The sequence below is a fragment of the Lissotriton vulgaris genome, chromosome 1_1 (assembly GCF_964263255.1).
Source record: "Lissotriton vulgaris chromosome 1_1, aLisVul1.2, whole genome shotgun sequence".
NCBI lineage: Eukaryota > Metazoa > Chordata > Amphibia > Caudata > Salamandridae > Lissotriton > Lissotriton vulgaris.
Window position 1 is genome coordinate 1,352,548,627 of NC_141685.1, and position 15,484 is coordinate 1,352,564,110.

Sequence of the window (15,484 nt, forward strand, 5' to 3'; positions counted from 1 at the left end):
ACATCCAAATAACTTGCTTTGAACCCTACCCCAGGGACCACATAATAAAGAATTTGGTACCCCGGAGATAGTTTTAACCTTAATTTTTCACTCTCACGGTATTTACTCCTCACCAAAAAGAAACACAACAATAAAAACAGCTCAGCTGTAATGAGGCGTCTAAGCACACCTAGGAGGCACTTGCCCCCTGGGTGGGAACCTTATGATGAAGCATGCCACCAACTAGTTTGGTGAGTGAGGTTTCTTCGATAAACCAAATGGGTTCCCTGCAAGGCAGACTTTTTCTGATGACCCTGATGACTGGGTTGATTGAAACTTCGCTTTGATCTTGTTCTCTTTGTTTGTTGAATCTACTGGAATCTACATTACTTTTAGGTCTGGCTGCAAATAGTGTTATCTTACTATGGCTCATGCCATCACCACACTCAAATACACAGAGAGTGGGCTTTGAAACATGTTCCAACAGATGTTGGCTTGTTCATTTAGGTCCCTTAATACATTGCTTGTGAAAGGTTTTTCACATTTTGAATAAACCAATGACAGTATTGTGGATTTATACATTTTATAGTGGTGATTAAAAATGGGTCAATCACTAGCATTGCATATACAATACAAATTGAAAGCAGAAAAAAGCCATACACAGTAATTTTAAGTTCTCTCCTACAAATATTTCAAACAATGGCGGCATTGAGAATAGAGGCCCGTGAATTTTTGTCATTTTAACCTGCATATTTAAAACATTTCATTTTTGAGGAATGTGACAACTGAAATGAAGGAAATAAAACATCACTACTATGCTTTTCTACCAAGTGTCATAATGGGTATACACATAAACTCTAAAATGATTCCTTTTTAGACAGTGCCCATGAAAGAAACAAGCATGCCATCAGGAAGCTTCAAAATATGCAACTCCAGCAAGAAGCCTTAGAAGTGTATGGTTGTAACTTTAGCTAAATACAGGTCCACTGACAGCCACTTTTGAAGGACAAAATGCATTGCTGCTATTTTGGTTATTATGTTAAAATGATGAATATTGTTTTAGATGTGTTGACGTTTGTGGTAATGTCAAATTGCAGATACACATTTCAGCACCACATACCAGCAGAAGATGTTCCTTACAAGTGTTATTTCATTATGTCGCTTGCTAAAAAACAGTTAAAAAGTAAAACAGCTCTACACCAACCAGCTACTTAACTATTATTATTAAGCCTTTATTTGTACAAGGAAATGCAGCAACTCTGCTATAATTCTGAACTCCTTAATCACCGTCATAAAAAGGTGCAAGTGAATCCAGGGAAAAAACAATGTGAAACTTTCTTTTCTGCCTACTGATAAAGGTCGATTGCGTAACGTGCGTTGTGAAAAGATGCATTGCAGGAACATTGTTTTGGCTTGGCTTAGGCAACAGAGGCTCCCTTGGCTAGACTCCCTACTTGCTTTCTCCAGAACTGTTAGTATAAACTTTGCTGTACATGCAGAAAAGTGTCGACTACACCAAGATGCAAAAATTGTAGTAAAGTCTTACTTGTGTGAGTCATGTTAAGGAAGAGTTGCAGTCATTTTGTCAGAAAAGAAAGGTCCTCATTTCTCTGTATCAAAGTTGGTGAAATCTGGTTCCCATATACCTGGAGGGTTTGAAGTTTTATGTTCTGCTGAGTAGAACATTTAGAAAGCAATACATCAAGTTATTTTGCAAAATGTATTATAAAAAAACATAAGCTTTACAGCACACTCTTCATTTCAAGTTTTTATTCATCTTTTTTTTATTAATGATGTTTTTTCTATTTTCTCTTTTAGAACCAGAAATGGAACAATGCCTAGGTCTGATTCTCAGAACGTTCTGTCCAGTAATGAAGACTGCTTCTACAGTCAACCAGAAATTTTGGTTTAGCCTTGGTGTGTACTTGCAATGGTGTAACGGTGGGGCTCTGTTTGATGCTTGGGGAGTGTGGGGAGAGTACACCTTTATTAAGTTCTCTTTTGTAACATTACCTGAGAACACCCTTCATGCAAAGAGATGCAATTTCTGTTTGATGCAGCGAATACCAGTCCATATTCATCCTTTTTTTTATCTACATTGAACTCTCATTTGTTGCCCAAATCAGAATTCAACTGCAACATTGGTCTGCATAAAGTGTAACTCCCCTACTTTCTAGTACATCTGCATATTGAACTGGCATGCTGAGCTGCTGTGTCAAGTTTGCTATGTCATGACTGGAACACATCTCTTGTCTGAAGAGTACACCTCTGAGAGACACCCTATTAATTTCCGTACCAAAAATCTAAGGGTCTGATTTAAAGTTTTGGGGGACATGTTGCTCCATCACAAACGTGACGTCTGTTCCATCAACTGATTTATTATAAGTTCTTTATAACATATTGTAAGTGTAATAAGACGGAAGGGGCTATCCCGTCATGCTTTTGATGGGATACCCATCTGTAGAGGATGTATCCTTATGGCTAGATCAGATGATCTCGAAGCTGGGGAACAGGGTTCAAGTCTCGGCAACGACGCTGAACATCCTGTGATTCTGGGCAAATCACTTAATCTCCCTGTGCCTAACAAAATGAATATGTCGTTGTGTAATGAAACTGGTGCTCATGTACAGCACTCTGATACCTGATATCTTCGGGTCTAGTATGCGCTATATAACACTAAAAAAATACAGGCCTTATATTGTGAAATCACATCCATGGAAAGAGGAGCATTAAAGCCTGTAGAAATTGTACATACATTTCAAGAGGTCATTGTTCATTTCCATGGCACAGACATCTAGTTGCAACCTACAGCTCGCACAATTGCAAACTCTGCACCATATTAAGTAAAGGTTTGGACTGGTGCAAATCAGGGAGTACACATATTTTAACCATTTTTCCCACAGGAAAAATAAAGAATGCAGGAAGCAAGATCTGCACCCAACTAAACATGTGCAATAATAGGACAGAAAAAGGAGAAATGTAATTTCACACTTTTTGCTATGTTTAAAATAGGAAATTTAGTGAATTAGTGTTTTTTCAGATATGTGATATTAAATCAGTCCAGTTTCTTCCTGCCTGAGCAGTAAAATAGTGTATAACCACTATACCACATTTTTACTCTGAATCAGCACTTCTTTGTTAACCACATAAAATGATTCACAAAATTACTAATAAGGAATGTTTTAATGCATCATCTTTTATATTTTTACATGCACTTTTTTTATTTTGCCCAGAGGGCCAATATCTTCATACACTATGAACTTGTGCAAATCTGATTTATCCACTCTTATTTCAAAAACAACAATACTGTGCAAAATGGAATTGCTTTGCAACAAATTTTAAGTAGAAAGCAACCTGGTGACACAAATTCGGCCTTTCATTTCCTTTGAGTTCAAAACAATGAGTTGCATTAATGTGGAATTATTACCATGTATTGTCTAGAATGCTACAAAAGTGCAATAGGATGCAGAAGCGAAATAGAAACCATTACATGACCCATGAGAGTCAGAGAAAAGCTATGTGTATTGAGACTATTACCTGTGAATAATTGTTTAATATCAGCAGACACATTGCACTGTTTTTGCTCAGTATGTCCTATGCACTACCAGGCAAGGTGGGAAATATGTAGATAAATGCAACACTTAAGCCTTTGAGCTTTAACTGTGATTTTCTGTTTTTCTGCAAGTCATTGAGATGTTATCAGGCCAGTTTGCTGCCAGTGTAGACACTCCTGTAGTCACACTTTTCTTTGAAGCCTACTCAACCTGTAAGGCATTTCTTCTAGAAACCATCCCCAATCTCCAGGAGGTAAGTTGGGAAAGTGGGAAAAGAACAGAGCGCAGTGGATGAAGGTTGAGAGCTGTTACGTTTTGTGAGATGACTGATGCATACACATTGACTGCCCCTCCCTCTACCTTTGCATATGTACTTCATTTGATGAAATACAAAAAAAGGAAATTCATTCTCTTGACCCACATTTGTGATCTCCATTATTGTAGATAACTAAAATGTGTAAAAACCTTTATTGTACCACACCAAGTATCAAAAGAATATCAGGTCCGCTATATCAGACAAAATCAAAGCTAAACCATGTTATAATACTAAAGTATTAAGCAACACTTTTAAGTCTAATAAGCATTTTTGAAAAACGAAAGTGCCATAGAGAGATTCTATGGCAATTTAATAAAATCAGTGTTACAGTAGTCTCTTTTTTATGTCTACCACAGCCTGTACATGAAGAGGAGTCAGAGAGGACATTGGGATAAAATGATGGCACAGCTGAAAAGTGGTTGTGAGGGTTAATGGCAGGAGTTGTAATGAGGAGCTTCTGGGAAGAGATGACTTAAGTAGGGGAGTAGAAATTGTTAAAAACAGCTGAGAGATGTGGTGGAGTGGCAGGGGAAATACATACATTTAAAGAATGGATGAGGGGGAGAAAACAAAGAGGGTGGGTGGGGACCCTCATCCAAGTAAAACAAGAGAGGGTTGTGAGGGGTGCAGCATAGGAAGGTATGGTGGCGAACAAAAGGATCAATGCAATTTTAGCAACGGAATATGAGGCAATTACTCTGATATTACATTCAATAATTATTATAAATATAACAACTTGGTACTATAATTTATTTGAAATATTTGTGGAAACAAATTCTTGGATAACATTTCAAATTTGTCTTGTAGATTATGCTGCCAGTAAAAACAAACCACTGCCTTTGCATGGCAGAATCACCTCCTAGGTAACAGATGTCTAGTGCAGCTGCCTCTCCAGGGAACCCCCACCTTCCACATGTGGCTCATGTTTTCTTAGTAGTTAATGTCTAGTGTGTGGAACTGAAAACCTGCTGTGATTTATCTTAACAGGTCTGGGGACAGGTCATCACCACTCTGGGACATTTGGCCTCCGTCCTGCCAGAGGAGCAACTAGATAAGGAGCTTCCATGGTTGGTCAATGAGGTTAAAAGGCTCCAGCCCCAACTGCCTGCTGATATGGCATTTCGTTTGCTCACGGTGAGTGTGACCTCTATTTGCTGTCCATGCATGTCACTTCAACCAATCCCAAGTGATCCACTCATAATGAACACCGTCTCCTATAGTGAGTGATTAGCTGCAATGAAACAATACATTATTGAGAAATGAGGGCTGAATACAGAACTAAAGGGTTCTATTGGTGAGTCAGTTACACCACATTTAGTGTCCGAGATGGTTCAGGCCTCCATCATGTGACTATTAGCTCATCACATTGGTATTCCACACCTGACAGTACCAATGTTGTGGGTATCAATAATTTTGAGATGTAGGAAAAATGCATGATTCCAAGCTTGCACCTTAGGTACCCATGAGAAATAGAAATACTATACGATTCAGACTGTAGTACCCCACTATTTGACACATTCAAGCATGGTAGTTTCTTAAGCATTGATCTGGTGTATTGTTTGGGGAGATTAAGGGATTAGGGGGAATATAGTTTTCCAGCATTCAGTCTAAATACTGAACTAAATACATTTTGATTTGTACACAATACGTGAAGGCAGCCTGAGAAGCAAAACTAACATTTTTATTTGTTACATATGAAATTGGGATAAATAAAAAATAAATATGAACCAAACAGTGGTGTTGAAATTTGATTAAACATCAGCATTGCAGTATTTTTCTCCACCTGTTGTTGTGATACTGAGTAAGTAAAATGTGGTTATGGAAGTGAAATCAAGCATACTGACGCTCCATATTGGTGCGTTGATCATAACAAAACAGCAAGGGCCAGATGTAGGAGCCTTGATACCGGTCGGAAACGGCCGATTTCGGCCGTTTCCGACCGGTATTTGGCTTTTGAGATGTAGGGGGCATTTTATTTACAGAATCGGTATATTTACCGATTCGGTAAACATACAGATTCGGTAAAATACCAAATCGGTAAATTTACCGATTCTGTAAATCAAGATGTAGGTGGCACTGTAATCAGTGCCACAAGCCCTTACCGAATAGTTATTTACCATGGCATACTATTCCATGGTAAATAACGAATTCCAGTGTACATGCACATCTGTGCATGTACACCTGTGCCATGTGGCACGCAGACATGCCCTAAGGGCATGTCTGTGTGTCACATGGCACACAAGCCAGAAACAGGGGTGCAACAGGGTGTCAAAGTGACACCCTGTCACCCTTGCAAAATCAGTAATTTTACCGATTCTGTAATTACAGAATCAGTATTTGCCATTGATTCCTATGGGCTTCAAGGCCCATAGGAATCAATGGCAAATACCGATTCTGTACAGAATCGGTAATTACCGAATCTTACAGATTCGGTATTTTTACCGATTATTTTACCTACATAGCAATTACCGAATAGTGAATGCCGAATCTGTAAAATTCGGTATTCACCATTCGGTAAATTGCTATTACCTACATCTAGGCCCAAATCTTCAGACACTAGAGCCCTGTGATAGATCCTGAGCAGTTGGGAGGCTTACTGAAGCCTCAGTGAGCTCTTGAAAGTATGCTGTTTTAATTGTGCATACAGCAAGATCATTACAGCAGCATTTAACCCTTGTTGTTGATTTTATGAATAGCTTGGATCTGCGACCAATTTTATTAAATCACATGTTATGAACCTGACACTAAAGTACATAAAAAGTGCCACTTTTTGCCCCAGGGCCATATTTAAGTAAGGTGGACAACTTTCCGTATTTAAGTATCGTATTAGCTGGCAACCATTAGTTAAAAAGAACATATGTACCTTTATGAGAACATGTGCAGGTGTTAATGAATTCTCCTTCTGTTTGTGCCACACACCTCTGAAAATTATTCTGGATATATACAAAGGCAAATGCATACCAATTGCAACCTTTGGCAGTGAAATATGGGGTAATCGAATATAAAACAACTAATGATAGCAGAGAATAACAATCTCAGAGGACTTTTGGCATTGGGACAATATATCTCCACTGAAATTATACATGAGGAATTAAGTATCAGTTGCATTATGGATTATATTAGGTCACAGCTCTAACAGCTCTGGTGTAGCGTTTGGTTAAAAGAAGTTCTACACCTGAACAGATTAATCATACTTGATTGCATGAAATTAGGCAATATATGCAATATACCATGGCTGGTTTACATCAGAGATAATTTGATAAACTTAGAAAGACCAGGGTTATTTTCTAATCCATCCAATATTACCAAACAAGACAGGACCTGGTTAAAGGAAGCTTTTAATGTAAGAATGGCTACTGAGCGAGAAGCATGTAATCTCTTTATTGTTTAGTTAATTAAAACCATACCAATATTTTCTACATGTATCAACTTTGATTAAAAACATACATTGAAATTATTTCATCAACCCAATATGTCACAATATAATATCACACCGTCATAAAACAAAGATCCTCAATTATCAGTGTTGGCAGAAACTCTCAAAATTGGCATCTAAATTATGTAAGACTATTGATTTGTTTGGGACTGACATGGAAAACCATCAAATAATGGGTGACAAAAGTATTAGTTTCATTTATAATAGGAGTAATTTATAAATTAAATGTTGGGGCCCTAGGTCTATTATATTAGTCATTAGGACCGGTTGCTGTAGGCATTGTTTCTTCAGTGGATGAACCCTCACATGGTGGCTTAGACTTCAGAGCCTGATCATGTATATGAAGAAACTTAACCAGTTTTCAGTTCATTTGAGGGTCAGATGGATCAAGCCCTGTAATAACAGCGGCCCTGCGGGATCATATTCCTCTAATCCAGAAGGCTTCCTTTAGTAAAGTGACACATTCTGGATGAAGTTTCTGACAGGTACATATCAGGTGTGTAAGATCTTCCTGATGACTACCACACAAGCAACACATTTTTAAGCCAATGTTTTTCCACCTGGGAGCGCCTGATAGTGAAGGATAATTTCAAAACCGTAGTGCCATCAGCCTTTTTTTGTGGACTTAAAAAGTTAGGTCTAAATAGGCCGCTGGTTTGAGGACTTTATAGTTGTTGAGTACTGTCCAGGAATGAGATCTTTGACTAAAAGTAGTTTTGTTCAATCATAAAGAATGGAGTTTTGCGGCTTTGTTTGGTGCTAACTTAATTGTTAAAAAGGAAAGATTTTTATTCCAAAGGCCCAAAGTGCAAGAGGATTTAAGTGCGTTGTGCAAAAAAACAGTGTATGGTGATTTATTCCCTTTCTCGAGTTCTTGCCACAATGCCTCATTAAGGCTAGCGTTCTCCACATATTGTTTTATCCAATACCAAACTTTTATTGATGAGTAAAGTTAAGTCGGCCCAGTGTTTCATTAATTAGGCCAAATTGTAAGGGCATTTGAGCTGGCGAAGCGGTTTAAGGGAGTTGGAAGACCTTTTTAAAAATAATAGTTATTAAGTTATTCAGAAAAGTTGAGTCTTTTCGTAAAGGGCATACATTAAAGTTGGGAGTGTTTTGGCTGCCATTACTGAAATCAGTGGTCTGAATGATTGGCCCTCCAGTTTTTTTGCAAGTGAATTATAAGCAAAAGTTAGTGCACTTTCCTGTTGAGCCATATAATTCTGCTGTTCGCAATGAGTCAGTTTATTGCCAATGTAATATCCTAGATATTTGTAGCTAGACACATTTTCTAAGGATTTTTCTTTCAGACAGATGTTATACAGGCGGGCTACCCGATGACTAATAAGCATGGTTTTTGTTTTTGTTGTGTAGGATTCTAACTTGTTTGCTGTTAGAAATTGTGGAAGTTCGGGGGGCGGAGCTTGCGGCGAAGAAAATGGCTGCATAAGCCCCGAGCTCCGCTCGGTGATATCAATAATCCTGCACTAATCCTACATTAGCAGTAAATATAGCGTGCAAATTCTGACCTCCTGTCCGGAGGAGAGCTGTGCTGTGCCGAGTGGAAATCCCGACTCTGCGCCGACCCTGAATCCCTGCGAACGAGAAGTAGGCGGGCCAAGCCTACTTGTACTATCCACAAGAGCATGATAGGGGAGGGCCCAAAATACATGACCAAAATTTTCCAGCCCTACACTCCAGGGCGCCTCTTGCGCTCTAGTCATCAGCAGTAACTGCAAGTACCCAGAGTAAAAAAGACCAGACAAGGCGGCCGTGCACTAGCCCACGCCGGACCAATACTCTGGAATTCCTTGCCCCCGGAACTAAGATCTCTCTCTAGTCACCTGACTTTTAGGAAAACTTTAAAAACCTATCTGTACCCTAGAAAATAACGCCCTGTACCTTTCCACCTTCAGTCTGGACATACAATTTGAATCAGAACTCTCTTTGTTGCAGCAATAGCGCGGAGATACCCCTTCGGGGGTCTAGTCTGGCGCTCTATAAGAATACAAAATAAATAAATAAAAATACAAAATAAAGCTGCGGTGGGCCGAGAAGCAGCAGCCTCGAGTGCTGAGGCGATCCGCACGCTGTAGCAGTGCGTGCGGCCGAGGAGTGACGTCCACCCGGGAGTGTTGCGGATCCTAACCAACTGCCCGAAACGGGTGCTGAGGGACAACGGCTGAGACTGCCTTGTGACGGCGCCTCGCTGCCGCAAAGCCGGAGGACTTAATTTGAGCTTCCTCGCCCCCCCTTCCACCGCGAGGTAGACCGCGTTTGGCGGCTGTGGCGATTCAAGAACAAAGGAGGCCTGGCGAAAGGGGGAGCATAGCATGGCGCTTGCTGCTGTCTGGTTTGGGCGCCACATTGGGGGGTTTGACTGCGGGGCCCCGAGTCAACTAAGGCGGTCGGCGCTGGCAGTGTGCACCCTCGAAAGTGCCCAGGGGTAGTAACCCATAACTTGGAGATTGCTGGGCACCTGCTAAGACAGTACGGCGGAGGTCAGCGGGTGAGCCCAAATTGACAGCCTTACTGTGCTTCGGGACTGAACTCCTGGAGCTTATACATAATAAATTGGGCATAATTTGTCTGGAGGTGAAAGTCGGGCACTAAGGACGGATCTAGCGGGTGCGTGCTCTGGAATGCGCATGGGGTGCCTGACCCGAGCCTTCCACTCCTCGATAGCCGAAACAACGGAGGTGTGGGGCCCTGCTGGATAGTTGCCAAGCACTAGGGCAGTAGTTGCGACCTAATCCCGCTGATAGCCCAATACTAGGCTGTAACGAACCCGGATCGTCATCCGGAAGACGGAGCCGCCCGGCGGCGACAGAGATGGGGCCACCATTAAGGCGAGGGCACGACAGCACCAGATAAACACCGCCCTAGCCCAGAGTGCTGCACGGCTATAGTGCGCTCATCAAAGGTACACATTTTGCATCGCGGGGAGGGCTACCCCTGCAGGTGCCATACATGATGGGTCGAGGAGACAAGTCTCAGACTAAACTTTCCTTTGATCAACGGCGGTCTAAGTCACAGGACGCAGTTCACACGAAAAATGATGCTTCACAGGAGAGCGAAGGCGCCGAAGGAGATGCTGACATAAAATCTATGCTGCTAGCGATGGACAAGGGCCTTCAAAATAGCATGGCGGCATTGGGGTCTAAAATTGACGCCCTTACATACCGTATGGATCGGATGGCTGAAAGAATAGACAAGCATGCAGAAAGACTTGATATGTCGGAGCGGAGGCTAACTGAAGTGGAGGAAGCGCACATGGAGCTGAACACCGGGCATCAAAAAATTGAATCATTGATGAAGGCCCTGCAGGACAAGACCGAGGACTTGGAGGCGTGGTCTCGACGCTGTAACCTACGGATCACGGGTCTTCTGGAAACAACACAGACGGGAAACATGGAGAGATTTGTGGAAAAGCTACTCATCACTCTGCTTGGAGAGGAAACTTTTTCTCCGCTGTTTGTGATCGAGCGCGCCCACCGATCCTTGGGACCGCGACCGAAGCCGGGTGCCCCCCCACGCCCAATCATTGCTAAAGTGCTGAATTACAGGGACAGGGATGCGGCTCTACGACAAGCCAGAGACAAGAAAACGCTCCAATATGAGGGATCGGAGATCTCGTTGTACCCGGATTACACCGCCAGAGTACAGGAAGCTCACAAACATTTTGCTCCGTATAAGAAACAGTTGCGAGACTTAGGCTTGGACTACGCGATGTTGTACCCGGTGAAGCTAAGGGTCAATAGTAATAGCACTCTCACCTGTTTACGGACCCACGCGCCCTGCAGCAGGCTCTAAAAGGTTGGTCGAAGGAAAATCGCAAGGCTGCTGACGTACCTAGCAGCAAGGCTGGAGGGAGCAGTCAACTGGACGAGCAGGAGTGATTCGCTGCCTACAACTGTTCCTGTGTTACGGTGAGGTACAGGGGTAGTGCCTCATGGAGGAGCAATTCCAGACTGCCGGGGATTGAGGGGAGGGGGGATTTGGACTGCGCAGATTTCAAAGCTGCTGTGGAGAGACTAACGTTACAAGTGAATTTACAGCAGCAGTCACAAAAGATTAAGGGTCCGGGAAGTGCTCTATGCGCACAGGCTACGCACTGTTGATATGGGGTCTGAAATGCAATATTATGCTGTAGTTTTGCTATGATTACTCACAAGGATGGGGGTTGTTGCACTATGCTTGCAGATTTTTCTTTGCACTCACCTACTCTGAGTGTGAGTGACCAGTTCCCCCCTAGAACTGCTGATGTGTGATTAACACCGTTGCGGGCAGTGTGTTTCATGTCTCCGGCGTAGTGCAACTTAGCACTGTTTGCTGACAACATGGCAACCTCTGCCCCAGCGCTAAATGCTCTTATTTGACTCTCAGGTTTAGAATTCTTTCTAGAATGTTCCATACTCGCAGTTTAGTCCACAGAAGATTCCGGTCCACGCTATCAAATGCAGCTTTTAGATCAATAAAAACTAGATGCAGATTCTGTTTGTTTTGTCTTGCATTTCTCTGCAATTAGGGAGATGGATAAAATGTTAGATATAGTTCCTATCCCTTCTCTAAAGCCCGGTTGATTTGCAGGAATCAGATTGAGTTTGTTAGACCAATTAACCAGATCTCCCAGGATCAGGGAGGCAAGGTAATTTGATTCGACATCCAGCAGTACTATTAGCCTATAGTTGGATGGGTTTGTTTGTTCTCCTTCTTTTTATATTGGTGTAAAAATAGATCCTTGCCAGCTCTCTGGAATTTGGTTTAGGAGCTCAGCCTAAAAAAAAGGTTCTCTAGTGTTGAGCTCCAGAAAACTGGGTCATGTTTAACAAAGGCGTGCGGGACACCATTGTGCCCCTTTGCTTCATCTCTTTTGCTTTGTTTTTTATACTTTTTATTGCATCTGCTGTGTAAGGGGACTTGCTTGTATTAGATTCCGTTATTTTACCAAAGATCTTGTTTGTGGCATATGCAAAGGTGGTTGGTCGTCAGCACCTGGTTGCTGTGGATGACTTATGTGAACCTGCACTGTCTGTGTCCGTTGGGAAATATGGTGCTGTATTCCAAATTTCTGATTTATATAGTTTGTCCATTCCTGTTCCTGCATATTTAATGTTAGAGTGTTCCTTGGCCGATTCAATTTGTTTATTGTTTGCCAAAATTTTTTGAGTTATGATTTCTTGTGTTGTGTAATAGTTTTACCCAGAAGTTATCCGCTTTTGATCTTTTGTTCCCCCATAGCTTTTTTAATAATGTTTTCTCTGCTCTCATAATGCTTCCCATGCAGGGCATCACTGTTTTTTGTTTGTAGCTTCCTTAGTGTTTTATTTAAATCTCTTCTTAATTGTTGTACCTCACTTGTTAATCATTTATGTGGGTTAAAGCATGGTATCTTGTGACAAGGTTTAATCCTTACAGTTGCTTGAGTAGACTCACCGAGTTGCATTTTCGCTGTTGTAAATTGCAGCTGATTGCTTCCACTTGACGAGGTGAGGCATTTTAGTTTTATTGTGTTCAAGTTTCCTTACTGAGATGTAGAGGCTTGAAATCGTGTCAAGTTCAAGTTAAAAACAATGTGCTGAATTGAATGGTCGCTCAGTGTGGTGTATTCAATACAATAATGAGTAAGAAGTGGCGTTAATGGTAGCGTTATGATCGTTTAATCAAGTGTCGGCTGTGACATTGGGCCGTGGTATGTGTATTTGGGTGGGGTATCTTCTTCCGATCTTCCATTAATCACACACATTCCCTGGTATTCTAGAGCTTTTACCAGCTGTCGCTGATTTTGTCCTGTTGAGTCGGTCTATTTGAGAGCTGTTGCGGTACGCTCCAGAAAATATTGTCAGATCCCAGAATTTCATCTTCTTCAGATGTGTGGAACAAGTTTAGTTGAAATCCCCAGTTAGAACTATATCCCATGCTGGTTCAGCCCAATGTTATTCCGAGATGGTTTTAAGTAAAAGTGCGTTGTTGTTCTTTTTGGAGGGGGCATTCGGCTGCGTGTAGTAGTTGATCAATATTACTGATGTCTTTTTCCCAAGCAATGGTATGTAAGTTTAATATGTTGAATACTCTATTCTGGAGAATTCAACTATTAAGAGGTAAAGTTTAGAGCGAATGCAAACTGTCAGGACCCCATTGTCCAGCCATGTTGTTTGCATTTTTCTGCCACCACTGTGTAATGAGCAAATCCAACTATAGGAAGGTCTTCCAATGCCTATGTCTCCTGTAAGGTTAATTATGTCACAGAAGACCCACTCTTGTAGTGGAAGACCTTCTTCAAGAAATGTATTTGCTCCAGCTATATTCCAGGATAGAATGTGAATCTCGTCCTCGTAAGGATTTCTAGTTTTGTTTGTTCTTTGTCATTCTCTGTTACTGGGGGGCTAGTGTACCCGGAAGCCAGTGTCATTCATTTAAGCTTCAGTTGTTTACTGGGTGACGATCTATGGCTATTCTGTCCAATGTTGCATGTGAACTGCTGCTTCCCTTAGCGCTCTGCAGTATGGAATAAACTTGTTTAGTAACCAGAAGATTGTTGAGATCTTGTTTAGGTTGATGTAAGTGATTATCAATCAGTGGAGAGGGGTAGCAAGGGCTTGTTGGTATAGATAGTTTTATACCGCAGTCCGCATATTGTTGGGAGCTGTTATTAGCTGAGCAATTTCTGCTGATTGCCATGTAGTTAATGTTTGTTCCCTAGAGTCTTTTCGGTCTGCTGTAAGGAACTGGACTGCCAGAATTTTGGTTGTATGTATCAGTTTTAGGTTCCGGGATTACAGCCATGAGTCTTAGTATCTTACTTCTGTTCAAGATATCATGGCTGCCTTGTAAATTATATTCTGGAGTCCATATTATCTGCTGAGTTGTGCTGTTGAGCTTAGTTATGTCCCTTAAGCTTTCCTTAAGTGTACTCTCCTTTGATACAGGGTTTATCTGGCTTGCAATATGATATCGTAGTGGTACTTGTGATAGCTGGGTTCCCTTTATCGTTTCTTGGCTTACGGCAATGATTCCGGAAATCTCTGGTGGGTCTGTATTATTATTTATTTCCTGCTGCTGGGAGCCCAGTGTATCGTCGTTGATTAATTGACAGGTTTAGGATCTACTGTTATTCTGGGTAAAAGATTCCGAACTGGAGGCAGTGAGTGTGCGGTTGATCAGAGATGTGAGTTTAAAGGAGCTTGGTTTCCCCTTTTTTTGGACCCTTCTCTGTTCGCCTCTTGAGTTCTGATGCACACAAACCAGCTCTGTCAACTGACTTGTGTGTTTCCATTTCCTCCTGGGGTTATAGCATAAACCAAGACAGTGGTATCAGTGGTTTTATTTTTAAGAGACCCAGAGCCTTCTGTATTCATTCCTCCGGTCTCTTTAATTGAAATGGTTTGGATTAGCGAGGGATTTGCAAGTGTTGATGACGATAGACTCACATCTAAGTTTTTAGTTTGACATGATGTAGTAAAGATTGGGTATAGTTTGGTGAAGCTTTCAGTAGGATGTTCCTTTATTCTATTTCTTGCTTTCCTTACTCTCTTTTTTTGCCTTCTGGATTGCAACAGTGTGTTTGGTTGACCTGGATATAGCAATGGTTTTGTTAATTGCTCCGCATTTGCATATTCACCCGTCTCTGCGGTAGAAGACTGGGTTGTGCTATTAATTCCAAGTGCGGAGACTGGCACTACTTATGAGGCTGCTTGTTTGAAGTTGAATCGGTATGATCTGTAATGATACTCTCCGGATGGGGGTTAAAGTGAACCATGCGTTTGTTAAGACAAAGAATCTGTTCCATTAAAGTTGGTAGAAAACTTAGCTTATCTAGTATTGGGCCGCATGCACATGAAGTGGGCTGTGTGGAGTCAATTATGGTTTTGACTTTATACCTGCAATGTAAGATGCAATAAAGTTTACTAGGTCTATTTGAATGTCAAGCCTGTCTGACTGCATAATCAGAGTTTCTGTTGATGCTTGCAGCAACAGGGGTATGAGTTCCATCGGAATCTGTGTCGTGGTCCTTGCCCCGCTGTCTGTTAGGGGAATTTGTCTGGCATTTTCCTTAGGTCCGAGTGGAAAATTTGTACCTAAACTGGCAATTACAGTGAGCTCTGGGGGTGGGCAAGACTTAATAGCACATTTTTGAGGCAACATTGTTTGTTGAACTGGCACATTGTTATTGCTATGTAGGAGTTCCTCCATGTCCTC

The 15,484-nt window shown here is 41.6% G+C and overlaps 1 protein-coding gene across 1 annotated transcript in view; it reads left to right on the top strand.

Annotated features, from left to right (window-relative positions):
- Positions 1 to 4,857: 4,857 nt before the first annotated feature.
- The window catches only part of LOC147749155 (maestro heat-like repeat-containing protein family member 1), a 112,397-nt gene continuing 101,770 nt past the window's right edge, over positions 4,858 to 15,484 (top strand). Inside the window, exon 1 of the mRNA XM_086936536.1 lies at positions 4,858 to 4,983. Coding sequence (XP_086792662.1) covers positions 4,963 to 4,983 — 21 coding nt within the window. The 5' untranslated portion in view covers positions 4,858 to 4,962. The remainder of the gene's footprint in view (positions 4,984 to 15,484) is intronic.